Source organism: Dendrobates tinctorius, unplaced genomic scaffold (assembly GCF_039654945.1).
Source record: "Dendrobates tinctorius isolate UK_male_01 unplaced genomic scaffold, ASM3965494v1 ptg000063l, whole genome shotgun sequence".
NCBI classification, from domain to species: domain Eukaryota; kingdom Metazoa; phylum Chordata; class Amphibia; order Anura; family Dendrobatidae; genus Dendrobates; species Dendrobates tinctorius.
The window spans coordinates 19119361-19137459 of record NW_027361731.1 but is presented as its reverse complement, the minus strand read 5'-3'; the positions used below and the strand labels follow the sequence as shown (position 1 = coordinate 19137459).

Sequence of the window (18099 nt, the reverse complement as noted above, 5' to 3'; positions counted from 1 at the left end):
CCGTTTTTGTGGTAAGAATGGCATCTAACTGCAACTTAATCTCCTGAATTTGTTTGGAGAGATGGAGAGAGATGTGGACAATTGGTTTGCCAGTTCTAGTTTTGCAAGTTTTCTAATTTAGTTTGGAGTTCAGTTCTGGCTTTTTCTTTGTTGGCTGCCAGTTTAATCAAAGTTCTAGTAATGTACTTTGTGCGCCAACCAGACTATTCCAGGGGAGGAGTCCTTTGTGTCATTGATTTCACAGTATTTGGGGATATCTTCTTTGGTAGTAACGGTTACAGGGTCTGTTAATAGGGATTCATTTATGCGCCATCTATATAACCCAGAAGTAATAACGTCAAATTTAAAACCCAAGATAGTAGCGTCATGGTCAGACCATGCTGAATATACATGACGTGTATATAGAACTGTTGGAAGTGAATTCACTTTTTTTAACTGAAGATCAATTTGTGAACATGTTTTGTGTGCTGGATAGAAATGTGTATCCCCCTAGTCCTCCCATGCAGTTCCCTCCAAATATCCGCTAGACCAGGGGTCCCCAACCTGTAGCTCAGGAGCCACATGTGGCTCGCGGGCTCATGAATTGTGGCTGTCTGCCAGCTTGGCGCATTAGCTCCAGATCTAGCAAACCGGTATGAAGAGTACATCTCAAAATGGTGAATTTTGTGAGTAGCCCTGCACAGAAGAGCAGATCTGGATACACATATACTGGTCTTAGGGGTCTTGAGATAATTTAAGTATGGTACACTGGAGACAGGATGATACTACCTGCCGGAGGAGGTGCTTCAAGCTGGATGTGACAGTGTGTTGGGAGTGCTTGTTGAGAGAGAACCGAATGGGGGTATTTGTGGGAAGCCCTGGCTCTTGATATACTGCTTTGGGGTGATTTCTGTGGAAAATGTTTTTTTTACCATTATGCCTGTAATGGGGGCTTTAGTTTCCACTATTGTAAGGGGTGGGTGGGAACCGAATGTGGCTCGCGACCCTATTTCAAGGCTGGATGTGGCTTGCGATCCTCTCTGAGCTGAATGTGGCTCTCAAGGTCAGAAAGGTTGGGGACCTCTGCGCTAGACCGTGCTCTTTCATAAGGTGTCAAATTTTTTTCCTTTCCGCTTTGGCAATGTCAGAACGTTTCAAAGCACTACTATCCAGAGTAGAGTTCAGGGTGAAATTGAGATCCCCACACCAAATTAAATGATGAAATGAAAGTATATCAAGTTTAGACTATTCATTTAAAACTTTACATATGATCAACAGGGTCTATTCTGCTGTAGTCAAATTCATCTCTAGTTCCCAACACATTGACATAAGTCCACGGGTACGATCCGGTCCAGGCTCCGAGGACCCTGACAATGAGAGTGCTGAGAATAAACACATCTTTGTGGGTATACAATAGGGGGAAAGGGGGGGAAGGGAAAGAAAAAACATACAACATATAAATACATCCAAAAGGGTAACCTGCCCATCAAACATAGTGAACTGGAGACCCATATTAAAGGGGTGATCCAGAGATCACTAACACTAGGCAACATGAGTAAACCCTGAGAGCCAAACCCCAGCTTATATTGTAAATCCATGATGCTCTAGGCTATGTAATTATAACGAAAAATTGAGTGGTATTGAGCATTATAGACGATAATGCACAGATCGCATTAGTGGAGTCTTAATATAAGCAATAGAAAAAGTATGTAAAAAAACAAAGGAAGGAACCCCATAAACTCTCATCCCACTTAACCCGCTTAGTATAGAAGATATAGTAAACAAAATTACTGAACTGTGACCCATTAAGAAAAGGTTGCGCACCCAAAATGTTTTTAAATATTAACGTCCCCAAACTGTGGAACCTTGCAACTTCTTGCCACAAACTCCAGGCACATGTTCGAGATGATGTCTAGCAAACTGAAAATTATTCAGGTGATATTCGAGCGCTGACTTCTGGTTCTGGGGATTTCTCTCCACTCTCTGGTTGGTCTTGGCTTTCGTTGCGGTAGGGGATGGGTATTGTTCGGGATCGAGATGCCAGCTTGGTCCAGAATGTTTTTGCCTTCATCCAGGGAGCGGCATACAGATGTTTTATTATTGTGTGAGAAAGATAAAGGGAAACCCCACCGGTATTTTATTTGTGATGCTTGTAGGGCCATGGTAATTGGCCGTAGGGTTCGCCATCTGAAGAGTGTGGTAGGCGCAATGTCTGCAAAGAGGTGAACCGAATCTGGTAGGCCTGGTAGGGTTGAAGAATCTTGTGCAGCAGCCAAAATTAAATCTCTGGTTTCTTCATAATGCAGTTTAAGCTCCACATCTCTAGGGGTGTCATCTGATCTCGGCTTACCCAGGGTTCTATGTATTCTGGTTATATGTAGTAGAGACGGATCAGTCTGTGGGAGCAATGCAGTGAAAAGAGCTGTTGCTGTATCTTTAAGGGCTAGAATGTTTTCCGGGAGACCACGGATGCGTAGATTGTCTTAGCGTGATCGGTTTTCAAAGTCCTCACATTTCGGCTCCAGATCATTTTTACGTTCCATGTGCTGCTTAATAATCCCCTGATCATCCCCCATGGCATCAGCCACTGAATCCATTTTTTCCTCCAGTGCAGAAGTGCGCTGAATAATTTCCTGTATTTGTGAGGTGACGTTCTGCATGGCAGAAGTGAGCCCAGATCTGAAGGTCTCCTGCAGTGTTTTTATTAGTGCTGCCGTGGGGACAACAGCGTCCCCCCTGAGAGGAGAGACGTTATCCCCCCCCCGCAGCGGTATGTACCTGCATTGTTGGAGAGGAGGTAGCTGCTGTAGCGGCGACCGTTTTGTTGATATTGCCTTCTGTGAGTTTGTCCGCTATGGAGCGGCTTGCCAGCTTAACAGGGCCTCCCTTCTTGGGCATCCTGGGTTGCGGGGTCTCCGGGTAGATGGGGGACCCACCGATGACAGCTCCGATGCGATCCGTGCAGTAAGTGTTACTATTTTTAGCTCATCAGGGAGCGGAGCTCAGGCCTGTGCGACCGCCATCATCGAGCTCCGCACATGCGCCTAAATTTTTTTTTTTTATGTTTTGGCACTTTTACACAATAAAAAACAGAAAAAATAATCATTTTTGCATCGCTTTATTCTGAGAGCCATTACTTATTTTTGTTTATTTTTCTGCAGATGGCGGCTTGTTTTTTGCGAGACAAGATGACGTTTGCAGCGGTACCATTTTTATTTACATCTGTCTTTTTGATCGCGTTTTATTGCACTTTTTGTTCGGTGGTACGATGATAAAGCATTGTTTTTTCCCTCTGTTTTTTTTGTTGTTGTTTACGGTGTGCACTGAAGGGGTTAACTAGTGGGACAGTTTTATAGAGCGAGTCGTTACGGATGCAGCGCTACCAAATATGTGTACTTTTATTATTTTTTTCTTTAGGAGCTTAACAAATATATATTTTTACACTTTGTATATTTTTTTTAGCTTTTTTACATTGCCCTAGTAAGGGACATCACTATATAAAGTCAGATCGGTGAACTGACACTTTGCACTGCACTGCATCAGATCAGCGATCTGACAGGCAGGGAAGGAGGCTTGCCGGTTCTTGCTCTCAGCAGGCGCTCACAAACCACCTCTCTGCAGGACCCGGAAGGATCCCACAGCCATCTTGGTGCTGGGGGTCTCCATGGAGACCCTCAGGATAATGCGAGTGCATCGCTTTGTTCTGAGGGAAGCGCGAAGGGAGCCCCCTCCCTGAGTGATGCTTCTTTCTGCCGCGGTCACTACTGACAGCGGCATCAGAGGGATTAAATGCCCGCGATTGGCGCTAGCACTGATTGTAGGCATTACTGCGGGGTGTCAGCTGTCACATACAGCTGACACCCGCACCCGATCACCGCGGTGCTCAGTGTGAGGCCGTGCGATTGTGCCGCCTTAGATATACTGTGCTTTGCGGGAACGCACATCCCGTAGAGCAGCATATGTACGACGCATGTCAGGAAGGGGTTAAAATTCTGTGGACACATGGATGAAAAGCTATGTCTGACTTTCATTTGTTCATTTTCATAGATTTCTTTAAATTTATTATTACTTTTGTCAAATTCAAGTTATTTGTGTGACCTTTGTGGGTTTTTCTGTCATTAAACGAGGGGAACCAATAATTTTGACCACGTGTGTATATGTTGAATTTCTAGCGGCCGTACCGGTCCTGGAAGGACAGTCAAGTGAGAAGCCAAACCGTTTTGAGGTCTACAAGAAATATGTAGACAGATCAGGAAAGGATATAGAAGAAGGGTCCGGTAATAATCTGCTCAAAACCGGGTAACAACTTAGCTCTGGTAATAACAGATTGGCTAATATGACTCTTACACAATGAACTAAGTGACCCTGTGAATTTAGTGCAGCATCTCCACCAGCGCAGCCATGGACTATATTGTGAAGGCTGGTTAGAAAAGTGACAGTGCAGGAGCATGCCAGTACAAGAACATTACAGAGTAGTCATGGTGAGACGTGACATGGCAGCATATGAAGTTCTTCTATGTACAAAGGTGTTTCTCTATACCTTCTCTACACAATTCATTATTGATACCCTACTTTACGTGATGTGTTTGTTGGATGAGCTCACTTGGGAAGAATAAATATATTGATGCAGAAATGAGCAAACTTTGAAATAACCATACTGCTAAGGCCTGTTTCACACTTACGTTTTTGACCATCAGTCAAAATCCGCCGTTTTGCAAAAAAAACAGATCCGCCATTTTTTTTTGGTGGATCCGTTTTTTTCCCCATTGATTTGCATTACCGGCGGATCTTGACGGATGGCCATCCGTTGGATCCGTTTTTTTGCGGATCCGTCAATTTTTTTGCATCCGCCGAGATGCCTGGACGGACCATGCAACGTTTTTTTTTGCTGCAGGATCCGCATTTTATAGTGCGCATGCCCGGAGGAATGAAGTCAGCAGGGGGTTTAACCCTGAAATCATTTCTGGCGGACAGAAAAAATTCTCTCTCTTTCTCTTTCTCTCTCTCTCTCCAATGAAGGAAACCACCTATGCCAAAACATGGTATCCATCCACAAACAGCTGTTTTGGGGTATTGCCCCTCATCAGTGTGGAGTAGGAAACTCAGGAAACTCATGGAGATCAACATCCAACACTGTGGAGACACCATCACATGTTTCTCAACGCAGTGATTTTAGAGCAATGCCCCCATCCCTTATGGCCAGTTTCCTTCATTGGAGACTGCCGTTCCCGTGGTTGTTCCTTCCCGGGGAAAGACCTGGCTAGTCATTGCTTGCGTTGAGAAACATGTGATGATGTCTCCGCGGCTTGTGTTTTGCATGTTTTTACATATTTCCCATAAGGGATGGGGGCATTGCTCTAGAATCACTGCGTTGAGAAACATGTGATGGTGTCTCCGCAGTGTCGGATGTTGATCTCCACGAGTTCATTCATCCTCATTTTTCAGTCTTCTACTAGGCATTGCTCCTACTGGCCAGTTTCCTACTCCACACTGATGAGGGTCAATACCCCGAAACAGCTGTCTGTGGATGGATACCATGTTTTGGCATAGGAGGTTTCCTTCATTAGAGACTGCCATTCCCGTGGTTGTTCCTTCCTGGGGAAAGATCTGGCTAGTAAGAACTCATAATGACCTGGAGAATCATAATGGCAGGTCAGTTTTAGCATCTGATGAACATGTTAAAAAAAAATTCCCCAAAAAAGTTATGGAATTGCACTTTTTTTGCAATTTCACTGCACTTGGAATTTTTTTTCCCATTTTTGAGTACACGATATGGTAAAACCAATGGTGTTGTTCAAAAGTACAACTTGTCCTCAAAAAAACCAATCCCTAACATGGCCATATTGATGGAAAAATAAAAAGTTATGGCTCTGGTAAAAGGAGAGTGAAAATCAGAAACGAAAAAACGAAAAGGGCAAGGTCTTGAAAGGGTGAACATAGCACAAAAATGTACCAATAAAAATGCTCACAATTCGGGCGTAGAACTGATTCAATAGTTAGTCCTGGTATATGCTCCCCCATCCTGGTATATGCTCCTCTTGCCTGGTATATGCTTCCTCATCCTGGCATTTGTCCCCCATCCTATTATATGCTTCCCCATTTTGCATGTGGTGCTGTTCTATACATACAAACAAACAAGCAAAAAGATAAGTAAACCTTTCCTCTGCTCCCCTGCTAAGCGTTGTCTGAATTAAATGTTTAAATAAAATGGCGCTGGAGACAGCGCATGCTCCTACTGTGCTATCCGGCGCCATTTTGTTTAAGACAATTTGTGCGAATTTGTCTTCAATAAAATGGCACTGGAGATCGCGCCATGTATGGGGGCTGACTCCGACCCAACACTCCTCTTCCAGCCTCGCCGGAGCTCACAGTAAGTCCTCACGTATTTGGTCAGTGCCTTCGCCTATAACAATCTCGAGTGCGACCCTCCTCGTCCCTGTCACCTCTATTAATGTTGGATGCATCCTTATGACACTGCCCACACTGCGCAGGCGCAGTGTACACAGGCTTCAGCAAAAGGATGCATCCAACGCTACACTATAGATACAGTCATGGCCGAAAGCATATTTTGGCAAAGTGCCAACTATTTTGTCTGGCCCGGAGATATCCGTGTCTGTGTTTCATATGTGTAGCAACCATAGGAAAATGGACGAGTGCAATCCGATAAAATCAGACCGCACTCTGATCAGTGTTATTCTATGAGCATTCTGCAACTGTCCTTGTATCTCGGATGACACTCACCAATGCAAGTCAATGGGTGCAAGAAAAAAAAAATAGCACGGCACTCAGACCATGTGAGTGCCATCAGATTTTTACACACCCATGTCCTTTGAAAAGCCAACAATTCATCTGCCGCATACAGTAAAATCACAGCGTGACCCAACAGAATAGATAGATATACAGATGTCAGCCACATACAGAATTAGTACAGTGTGTGCAGCTTACTCTACATGTATTTTGATGCACCAATTCTGACACTTAGGCCGGGGGCACACTAACCGACGCAAAATATGGTCCGTATTTTACACGCGTAATCTGGAGACATGTCCCCTAAACAGTGCTCCGTATGTCATCCGTAATCATGGTGTGGTTGCGTATCTTGCACATGTAACCATCCGTACGTAATCCGTATGGCATCAGTATGCTGAGATTTTCTCGCAGGCTTGCAAAATGGACATATAATGGAGCCCTATGACAGGTTTTCAAACACAAACGAAAGAATAGATATAGACGCCTAGAATATATATATATATATAATTTATATTTCACAGAGTTCTTCATAGCAGAATAGCCGCTAATTCAATTGCCGGTTTCTGTAAAATCATTCCCCAGCCCGACATGAAATGACACATGGTTACATACAGTAAACCATTTCATGTCATGTTTTTTTTTTTATATGTCTTTCACTAGCAATTAGATGAGGGTTTGGGTGTAAAATGTGGGGGTAGTAGGTGTTAATTTAAAGGGTTAATTCGTTGTAAAAAATTGCGTGGGCTCCCAAGGTAATTTGTCAACCAGAGAGGTAAAGCAGGTGAGTGAGGGCAGATTTTAATAGCCATGAGAAGGACCATTGTTTATGGCCCCCCCCCGGCTACAAAAATCTGCTCCCAGACACCCCAGAAATGGTGCATCTATAAGATGTGCCATTTATGGTACTTATCCTCTCTATTCCCATTGCCCTGTAGCGGTGGCTAATGGGTTAATATAGCAAAGGGTTAATGTCAACATTCGATTGTAAGGTGACATTCAGCTGATTAATAATGGAGAGGTGTCAATAAGACACCGATCCATTATTAACCCTATACTATGAAAGGGTTAAAAACCTCACACAGACATTAATTAAAAAGTCTTTGAATGAAATTAAGACACCAAGTTTTTGACAAATTTTTATTACTCTGGTAATCCCAAAAAAAACATGACTGTTATGATTGGGTCACCGAGGAAGAAAGCAAGACCAAGCTAAGCCACAGGAAACCAGAGAGGTTGGTAACTAAGCGGATTGCAGACCCCTGATCCTATCCACACAACTAGCAGTAGCCGTGGAGCGTGCCTACGATGATTCTAGACGCCTCGACACAGCCGGAGAACTAAATAAGCATAAAGCTACTGTCACACTTAGCGATGTACCAGCGATCCCGACCAGCGATATGACGCGGTCAGGATCGCTGGTACATCGCTAAGTGGTCGCTAGTGAGCTGCCACACAGGCAGATCTCACCAGCGACATCGCTGGGGACTGGGGTCGCTACTTACCTGTCACACTAGGCGATCCTGCGTCCTCCCGCCCGGCTCCACGCTCGTCGCTCGTCTCTCCACAGGAAGCGCCGCAGGAAGCTAACGACGAGAAGCGGTCCTGGATGTTCTCGTGCGATCAGCGATAACCAGCGGGGGAGCCGGTCGTAGGTAAGTATCAGACACAGCGATATCGCTAGCAATATCGCTATAACATCACAAGTTATAGTGATATTGCTAGCGATTTCGCTTAGTGTGACAGTACCTTAAAGCAAGAAAGGGGAAGTCTAAACTGCCCCAGAGCAGACCCCAAAGGAATAGATGGCCCCCAAACATATTGTCGGTGAGACAAGATGAAAACACAAACGCAGGTAGGAAAACAGGCTGAGCAAACGATGGTGCCCACACTAACTAGACAGGAAAGGAAAGACACTGTCTGCAATCACGCAAAAAACCCTGCAAAAAATGTCCAAAACGTCTGATAGAAAAATACTGAAGTCACTCGACTTCGCCCACTATATCAGCACTCTGGCATATTCTGAAAGCAGAGCAAAAAGAGGCCAATCTAATAAGGGACAAAAACAAACTGACACAAGCAATAACATAAGGATGGAATTTCAGCACAGCCCCCACCGGGGCTGGCTGACCACACAAAACTGAATAGACAAAACCAAACCAAATGTGAACAATAGCAAAAGAACACTTAGTTTCCAGCTCAGTCCCTGCATGCTCAAGTTAAGACCTCAGGAGGCAGGAAAAAAATCACCAGCAGGGATAGAGGGAGTCGGCTGTCTTAAATCCAGTCAAAAACTTCAACCTTCATAGGAATATTCTTTGACGACAAGCAAACCATATCACCCACTTTAAACCAGGACCAATGGGTCCTATGCCGGTTGGAAAACGTTGGGCTTTTTCCTGAGAGAGGGACAGCTTATCCACCACTTGGTCCCAAATCTGCTGCATTCTTTCTACCACAGTGTCCACACTTGGGCAGGTTGAAGATTCCACTTGCCCTGAAGAAAATCGAGGATGAAACCCAAAGTTACAGAAAAACGGCGACATCAAAGTTGCAGAACTAGCTCTATTGTTTAGCGCAAATTCGGCCAAGGGCAAAAATGAGACCCAGTCATCCTGATCAGTAGATATAAAACATCTCATATAGGACTCCAAAGTCTGGTTTGTTCTCTCAGTCTGCCCATTGGTCTGAGGATGAAACGCAGAGGAGAAAGATAACTGAATTCCCAGATTGGAACAAAAATTTCTCCAAAATCTGGAAACAAACTGGACTCCTCTGTCTGACACAATGTTCTCAGGAATCCCATGCAACCGAACCACCTGTTGTTAAAACAAGGGCACCAACTCTGAAGAAGATGGCAACTTTGGGAGTGGTACAAGATGGATCATCTTAGAAAATCTATCACAAATCACCTAGATAAGTCATTCTCTGAGAGACAGGAAGATCAGAAATAAAATCCATTGAGTTATGGGTCCATGGCCTCTTGGGCACCGGCAGGGGCATCAACAACCCACTAGAACGAGAACAGGGTTCAGACCGAGAACAAGTCCCACAGAACTGCACAAAATTCCTGACATCACGAGATAAGGCAGTCCACCAAAAAGACCGACTCACCAAACCTCTAGTACCAAAAATACCTGGATGACCAGCCAACGCGGAGCAATGAATTTCAGACATCACTCTCTTCACCGGTCAGGAACATACAATTTTCCCATAGGGCAATGCTCAGGTTTGTCCTCCTGAAATTCCTCCAGGGCATGTCTCAAATCGGGCAAGATGGCGGAAAGAACTACCCCCTCACCTAGAATGGCAGTAGGCTCGGTCACAATAAGAGAATCCGCAAATAAACTCCTAGGAAGGGCATCCGCCTTAACATTCTTAGTGCCCGGAAGAAAAGAGACCACAAAATTAAAACGCGTGAAAAACAAGGCCCACCTAGCCTGTCTAGGATTCAAGCGTTTGGCTGATTCAAGATAAATCAAGTTCTTGTGGTCGGTGAGGACCACTTGATGTCTAGCTCCCTCCAACCAATGTCTCCACTCTTCAAATGCCCATTTCATGGCCAACAATTCCCGATTCCCCACGTCATAGTTACGTTCAGATGGGGAGAATTTTTGAGAAAAGAAGGCACAGGGATTCATTTTAGAAGTCACTGGATCTTTTTCGGACAAAACAGCTCCTGCACCAATCTCAGAAGCATCTACCTCCACCTGAAATAGAAGTGAGACATCAGGTTGCCGTAGAACCGGAGCAGAAATGAATCTCCGCTTAAGCTCCTGAAATGCCGAGACTGCCTCGAGACAAATTCACCACGTCAGCGCCCTTTTTGGTCAGATCAGTCAGTGGTTTGACAATACCAGAAAAATTACCTATAAATTTACGATAGAAATTTGCAAAACCCAAAAACTTATGGAAAGCTTTCAAAGAAGTGGGCTGAACCCAATCATAAATGGCCTGTACCTTGGCCGGGTCCATTTCAATAGCCGACGGAGACAAAATAAATCCCAAAAATGAAATCCTCTGTACACTAAAGAGACACTTCGATCCCTTAACATACAGGGAATTTTCCCTCAAAATCCGGAACACAGTCCGGACATGTTCCACATGAGAATCCTAATCACTGGAAAAGATAGATGATCAAAAACTTTTCCACAAAGTCCCAGAAAATATCGTTCATAAAGGATTGGAAGACAAAAGGGGCATTAGTGAGCCCAAAAGGCATCACCAGGTACTCAAAATGTCCCTCCGGAGTATTAAACGCTGTCTTCCATTCATCCCCGTGCTTCATGCGAATAAGATTATACGCCCCCTGAGGTCAAGCTTGATAAACCAGCAGACACTTTTATCTCTGGAAAATAAATCAGAAATCAGGGGTAACGGGTACTGATATTTAACAGTGATTTTGTTAAGGGAACGATAGTCAATACAAGGCCTTAATGAACCATCTTTCTTGGTCTCAAAAACAATACAGCACCTAAGGGTGAAGAGGATGGTCTAATATGACCCTTCTCCAATGACTCCTTGATATAAGATCGCATAGCTTCATGTTCGGGTACCGATAAGTTGAAAAGCCGACCCTTGGGAAATTTACACCCGGGCATTAACTCAATTGCACAGTCATAACTCCTATGAGGAGGCAAAGACGCAGACTTACACTCACTAAATACATCAGAAAAATCAGCCAAATCAGGAATATCATGAGACTGGGGAGAGGTGGAGGAAACAGGAGTGTCACTAAGAACACACTGACAACCCCAACTCACCACAGACACAGATTTCCAATCCAAAACAGGATTATGAGTTTGTAACCAGGGAAAACCCAGAACAATAGTATCATGCAAATTGTGCAGCACCAAAAATTTACAATTTTCTTGGTGGTCCGGGGCGACCCGCATTATCACCTGGGTCCAAAACTGGGGTTTATTCTCCGCCAAAGTAGTAGCATCAATACCCCTCAAAGGGATAGGAGTCAGCAGGGGTATCATGGGAAAACCACAATGTTAAGCAAAGTCCAAATCCATCAGATTCAAAGCAGCTTTTGAATCTACAAAAGCTTTAGCGGAAAATGTGGAAAAGGAGCAGATCGGAGTAATTGCCAAAAGGAACTTAGGTTGTACACTGCCCACAGCAAATGTGTGTGCAAAACGTTTCTCTCGTTTACAGAAGACAGAAATAGTATGAGAGACGTTTCCACAGAAAAAACACAGCTTTTTACGCCTTCTAAACTCCTGACGTTGCGCCCTAGACAAAACCCCATCACATTGCATAGGTTCAGACGTTTGTTCAAAAGGTGGCAGCGCCTACCGTGTAGTTTTACGTTCACGTAAACGCCGATCAACTTGAATGGCTAATGACATAGAATCATCCAGACCAGAGGGAACAGGAAATCCCACCATAACATCTTTTACGGTCTATGATAAACCCTTCCGAAAGAGAGCTGCTAAGGCACCGTCATTCCATGTTGTAAGGACCGCCCACTTTCGGAATTTTTGACTGTATAACTCTGCAGAATCCTGACCCTGGTTCAATGCCAATAAGGTTTTCTCAGCTTGATCAACAGCATTAGATTCATCATACAACAACCCCAAGGCTTGAAAAAAATGCATCTACATTAGTCAGAATAGGATTTTCAGGTGTCAGAGAAAAAGCCCAATCCTGGGGATCGCCGTGCAGCAAGGAGATGACAATTTTAACCTGCTGCACAGAGCTCCCCGATGAGTTAGGCTTCAAGGCAAGAAATAGTTTACAATTATTCTTAAAATTCAAAAATTTAGACCGATTCCCAGAAAACACATCAGGAGTAGTGATTTTTGGTTCAACAGCAGGTGATTGAGCGAGATAGGCGGAAATTCCCCGCTCTTCAGCAGCGAGCTACTCATCACGATCAGACAATTGCTTAATCTCCATTAAAGAAAAAAAAATCCTCCGGCCCCAGAGAAAAAGAGGAGAAAAAAAAAGATATTATATATATATGTGTGTGTATGTGTATATATATATATATATATAAATTCTGACACTTTTTTTTTTTATTTTTTTTAACAATTCTCTCCTGCTTTTGAGTACCCTATAATCTGCGATTTAGGCTGGTGATTCTGTTATGATTGGGTCACTGAGGAGGAAAGCAAGACCAAGCTAAGCCAAAGAAAACCAGAGAGGTTGGTATCTAAACGGTAGCAGTAGCCGTGGAGCGTGCCTACGATGATTCTAGATGCCTCGACAGAGCCGGAGCACTAAATAAGCCTAAAGCAAGAAAGGGAAATCTAAACTGCCCCAGAGCAGACCCCAAAGGAATAGATAGTCCCCAAACATATATGGTCAGTGAGACAAGATGAAAACACAAACGCAGGTAGGAAAATAGGCTGAGCAAACGATGGGGCCCACACTAACTAGACAGGACAAGAAAGGAAAGAAACTGTCTGCAATCACGAAAAAACCCTGCAAAAAATGTCCAACACGTCTGATAGAAAAATACTGAAGTCACTCGACTTCGCCCACTATATCAGCACTCTGGCATATTCTGAAAGCAAAGCGAAAAGAGGCCAATCTAATAAGGGATAAAAACAAACTGGCACAAGCAGTAACATAAGGATGGAAATTCAGCACATCCCCCACCGGGGCTGGCTGACCACACAAAACTGAATAGACAAAACCAAATCAAATGTGAATAATAGCAAAAGAACACTTAGCTTGAGCATGCAGGGACTGAGCTGGAAACTAAGACCTCAGGAGGCAGGAAAAAATCACCAGCAGGGATAGAGGGAGTCGGCTGTCTTACAGTCAAAAACTCCAGATGTCCAATCGTCCTCATTATCAGGTGGCAGGCCTCTGTTAATTAGATCAGCTCCATTACCTCCTGTAACCACCAGAGGGAGCCCGGAAAGAGAACTCACGACCCCTCTGTCAATATAACCAGCTCCACTACCTTCACCAGCAACCAAAGGTAGGCCAGAAAGTAAATTCACAACACATGACCTGCAAAAAAATAACTTAAACAAATCAATAATATCTTTACCTCTCCGCCGTTCAGTCGTCCCACGCTGCAATCCATCAGAAGGGGTTAAATGGCTGCCCTGAGATAAACTAATTACCGTGGGAAAGTTTCTGCCTTTCACGCTCATTAGTTCATCCTCAGGTCAGCCGGGGACTCCCGCTGACGTCACTGAGGCTGCGGGGAGTCCCCTGGCTGACCTGAGGTGAACTAATGAGCTTGGGAAAAAGTCAGAAACTTTCCCACGGTAATTAGTTCATCTCCAGGCAGCCATTGAGGCTGCGCAGAGCTGAATTAATTCATTCTGAAGTAGTTTACAGTGGGGCTGGTTGAATTGGCACCGGTCCTCATTGTAAACTATTTAACCCTTCCCTGATGGATTGCAGCATGGGACATGACTGAACGGCGGAGAGGTAAGGATATTATTGATTTTTTTATGTTATTTTTTTTTGCAGGTCATGGTTTTTTTGGGATTACCAGAGTAATAAAAATTTGTCAAAAACTTGGTGTCATAATTTTATTAAAAGACTTTTTAATTAATGTCTGTGTGTGGATTTTAACCCTTTCATAGTATAGGGTTAATAATGGATCAGTGTCTTATTGACATTAACCCTTTGTTATATTAACCCATTAGCCACTGCTACAGGGCAATGGGAATAGAGAGGATAAGTGCTAGAAATGGCACATCTTATAGATGCGCCATTTCTGGGGTGTCTGGGGCAGATTTTTGTAGCCAGGGGGGGGGGGCAAAAACAATGGTCCCTCTCAAGGCTATTAAAATCTGCCCTCACCTGCTTTACCTCTCTGGTTGACAAATTCCCGCGGGAGCTCACGCAATTTTTTACAGCGAATTAACCCCTTAAATTAACACCTACACCTCACAAATTTTACACATCAACCCTCATCTAATCACTAGTGAAAGACATATAAAAAAACATGACATGAAATGGTTTACTGTATGTAAACCATGTGTCATTTCATGTCGGGCTGGGAAATGATTTTACAGAAGATGGCAATTGAATTAACGGCTATTCTGCTATGAAGAGCTCTATGAAATATATATATATATGTCTCAATGACGTGTGTATGTATATATGTGTGTGTGTGTATATATATATATATATATGTATATGTATATATATATGTGTATTCTATGTGTATATATCTATTCTTTTGTTGTTTTTTTTATTAAACCTGTCAGTGTGATTTTACTGTATCACGCACTGAATTGCCGGCTTTTCTAAAGGACACCGGGTGCGTATTTCTCACAAGTCACACATCTGGTCCGTGTGTAATGTGTTGTTTTTGCGCACCCATTGACTTGCATTGGTGTACTACGGGCGCAGTACGCTGACAATCGCAGCATGCTGCGATTGGCACGGACCGTAGAATACGTCCGAGAAATATACGGCTGATGGGAGCTACCCCATAGAGAATCATTTGTCCGTGTGCAATGCATGGTTTTTACGCCTCTCACTCGTCCGTATTTCACTCTAGTGTAACCCCGGCCTAAGCCTCCCTCTTCTCACTTACCCTGGTGCGATGGCAAGTGGGGTGATGGGGGATTGATGTCAGCTTTGTCCTGTCAGGTGACATCAAGCCCAGAGATTAGTAATGGAGAGGCGTCTTTAAGATGTCCTCATAAATAACCACATTGTCAAATTGAATAAAAAAAAAACACACAAGAATTGAAAGAATGACATCGACTCCTTTAATGAATCTAAAATAAACCATACTCACATCATCGCCCAGTACACTTGAAGGCAGTGTCTTCTGTAACAGAATTAAAATAATAAACAACATTGCAGTTCACCTTGAGAAATCGGGGTGCAACGAGTCATTCTACGCAGCTTTTCAACATGAGTGGTCACCTCAGGTCACCGCTTATGCTGATGAGCAAATGTCTCACAGATTGATTACAGCGTGGGACACTTTGTATTCTTTCAACTTTGGACAGGTGTGGGATATTGTTGTTTTTTCTTTTGTTTCTTTACATGGTACAATGGCTTCACTGGATTAGGTGCTAAGGTGAGTATTTTTTACTTAATTTTACTCTGTGTAGACAGCGGGGGCTGAATACAACTCTCAACATTGTCCCCTGCTTGTGCTGATCACATGCAAAACAGGGTACAATGAATGAAATTAGCTGTTTTCAACACCTGGAGCCAGGTATCCACGCCAACAGTACTGCTGATTCCCAGGCGCCGTTACGTGTCACACAGATGTCATTAATGTGTGAGTTGTTTGGTGGCCCGTGCTGCTGCTAAAAACAGTCATGTCAGCGTGCCTTGCCCACAGACACACGGTCCGTGGAAACACTGATATGTGTGCAGATCCATTCACTTTAATGGGTCTACGTGTTGAAGTGTCTCCGGTACGTATAAAAACTGTCACCACACGTACTGGACACACTGACGTGTAAAGAAGGCTTTAAGGGGGGGTATTCTCATTTCCAGGATCCTATCCCAAAAATCTAGTAGGTGTAATAATAATAATTATAGCCAATACCTCCGATTAGAAATGTGGTATAGTTTTACTGATTCTCTATGTCCATTACCCCATGTCCAGGGCATTGCAGTAGCTTAGGTATCCATGGTTATGACCGCTAGCAACTAACAGTCACTATATCAGTGGTAGTAACCATGGATACCTAAGCTAATGCAATGCTCTGCACATGGGATGAGCAACATAGCGAGTCAGAAGAACTATACTACATTTTTCCTAATATTATTATTACATCTACTACATATTGGAATAGTTGATCAGAGCTGAGAATACCCATTTAAGAATCTTACATGTTTTTATGGTGTATATTTTTATCTGTTGCTATAGATTGTAATGTAATAAAGCTTTTTTTTATTCCTCCCTTTATTGCTTCAATCTTTTCTGGGTTTGTGTATTATGTTTGTCGATTATACTTTAGAGGTTCAGTACCATGGGATTTGTGAACAGGTGGCTCACCACTGTCTTAGGTCATAGTTTCATTATACTTTGAGTTGTATAGAATTATGTATATAGAAATTTTATAAAATATAAGGCATTGATATTGAAAAGTAATAAAATCTGTTTTATTCTTGGCAGATGACTGTGGTGTCAAACCAGATACCTATGAAAAGCATGCCGTTATTCCAGCTATACCTCCAGCCCTTCAGAGCAAAAATCAATCATCGGAGCCTTTTCAATCAGTCATCTATTTGGATTCATCACAGACTGTTAAGCAAAATGAAAGCCGCAAAAGTGATGTTGAACATCAAATAATTCCCACAGAGAAGAAACCATTTTCCTGTTCAGAATGTGGGAAATATTTTAAATATAAATCTCAATTGCTTAGACATGAGAGAATTCACACAGGAGAGAAGCCATTTTCATGTTCAGAATGTGGGAAATGTTTTAACCGTCAGTCATATTTGATTACTCATTACAGATTTCACACAGGGGAGAAGCCGTATTCATGTCCGGAATGTAGGAAAGGTTTTGTTGATAAATCAGCTCTTGATAAACATCAAAGAATTCACACAGGAGAGAAGCCGTATTCATGTCCAGAATGTGGGAAATGTTTTATCCAGAGATCAGATCTTGTTAAACATCAAAGAATCCACACAGGAGAGAAGCCATATTCATGTCCAGAATGTGGGAAATGTTTCATCCAGAAAGCAAATTTTCTTATTCATCAGCGAAGTCACACAGGAGAGAAGCCATATTCATGTCCAGAATGTGGGAAATGTTATTGTTCGAGATCAAAACTTGTTGCACATCAGAGAACTCATACAGGGTAGAAACCATTTTTTATGTTCAGAATGTGGGAAATGTTATTCCTGGGAATCATATCTTCTTCATCATCTAAAAACTCATGTAGAGCGTGAAGGAAATAAATAATAAGGGAAATCAATCAGGCAGTAGAGTTACATTTAGTTGACAAAGGAGTGAAACTGGATATACCAGTATTGTAAGCACAAAGGGGCTTTTGCTGGAGGTAGGTGTCAATCCTGGCACCTTAGCTCCTGGATTCTCAGCTTAGAAGGGGGATAGCAAATGGTCTGTACTAGAAGGAATATTTCCTATTGTCTGTGTAGGAAGAGACAAGTATTTGAACGTGCGCAACTTGGCTCATTGTCCATTCATAGACAGCATTGTTTAACCCATTCCTGACTTGCGCCGTATATATAAGGTGTCGCAGGATCTGTGTTACCGCATACCGCCATAAAGATAGGGCACTGTGATCAGCTAGATGAGCGATCTGTCATTATACAGTTGATTGGGAAAAATGAGGATGAATATGTAAAAATATGCATATTTCCCATAAGGGATGGGGGCATTGCTCTAGAATTACTGCGTTGAGAAACATGTGATGGTGTCTCCGCAATATTGGATGTTGATCTCCATGG

General features: G+C 43.1%; 2 protein-coding genes across 2 annotated transcripts in view; both read left to right on the top strand.

The window, feature by feature from the left end:
- LOC141094299 (uncharacterized) overlaps positions 1-18099 on the top strand; it is a 238851-nt gene that overhangs the window by 47326 nt on the left and 173426 nt on the right. The gene's annotated exons all lie outside the window — the stretch shown is intronic.
- LOC141094351 (uncharacterized) overlaps positions 1-18099 on the top strand; it is a 336208-nt gene that overhangs the window by 273550 nt on the left and 44559 nt on the right. Inside the window, 1 exon segment of the mRNA XM_073580189.1 lies at positions 16987-17486. Within this exon segment, the coding sequence (XP_073436290.1) occupies positions 16987-17486 (500 nt within the window).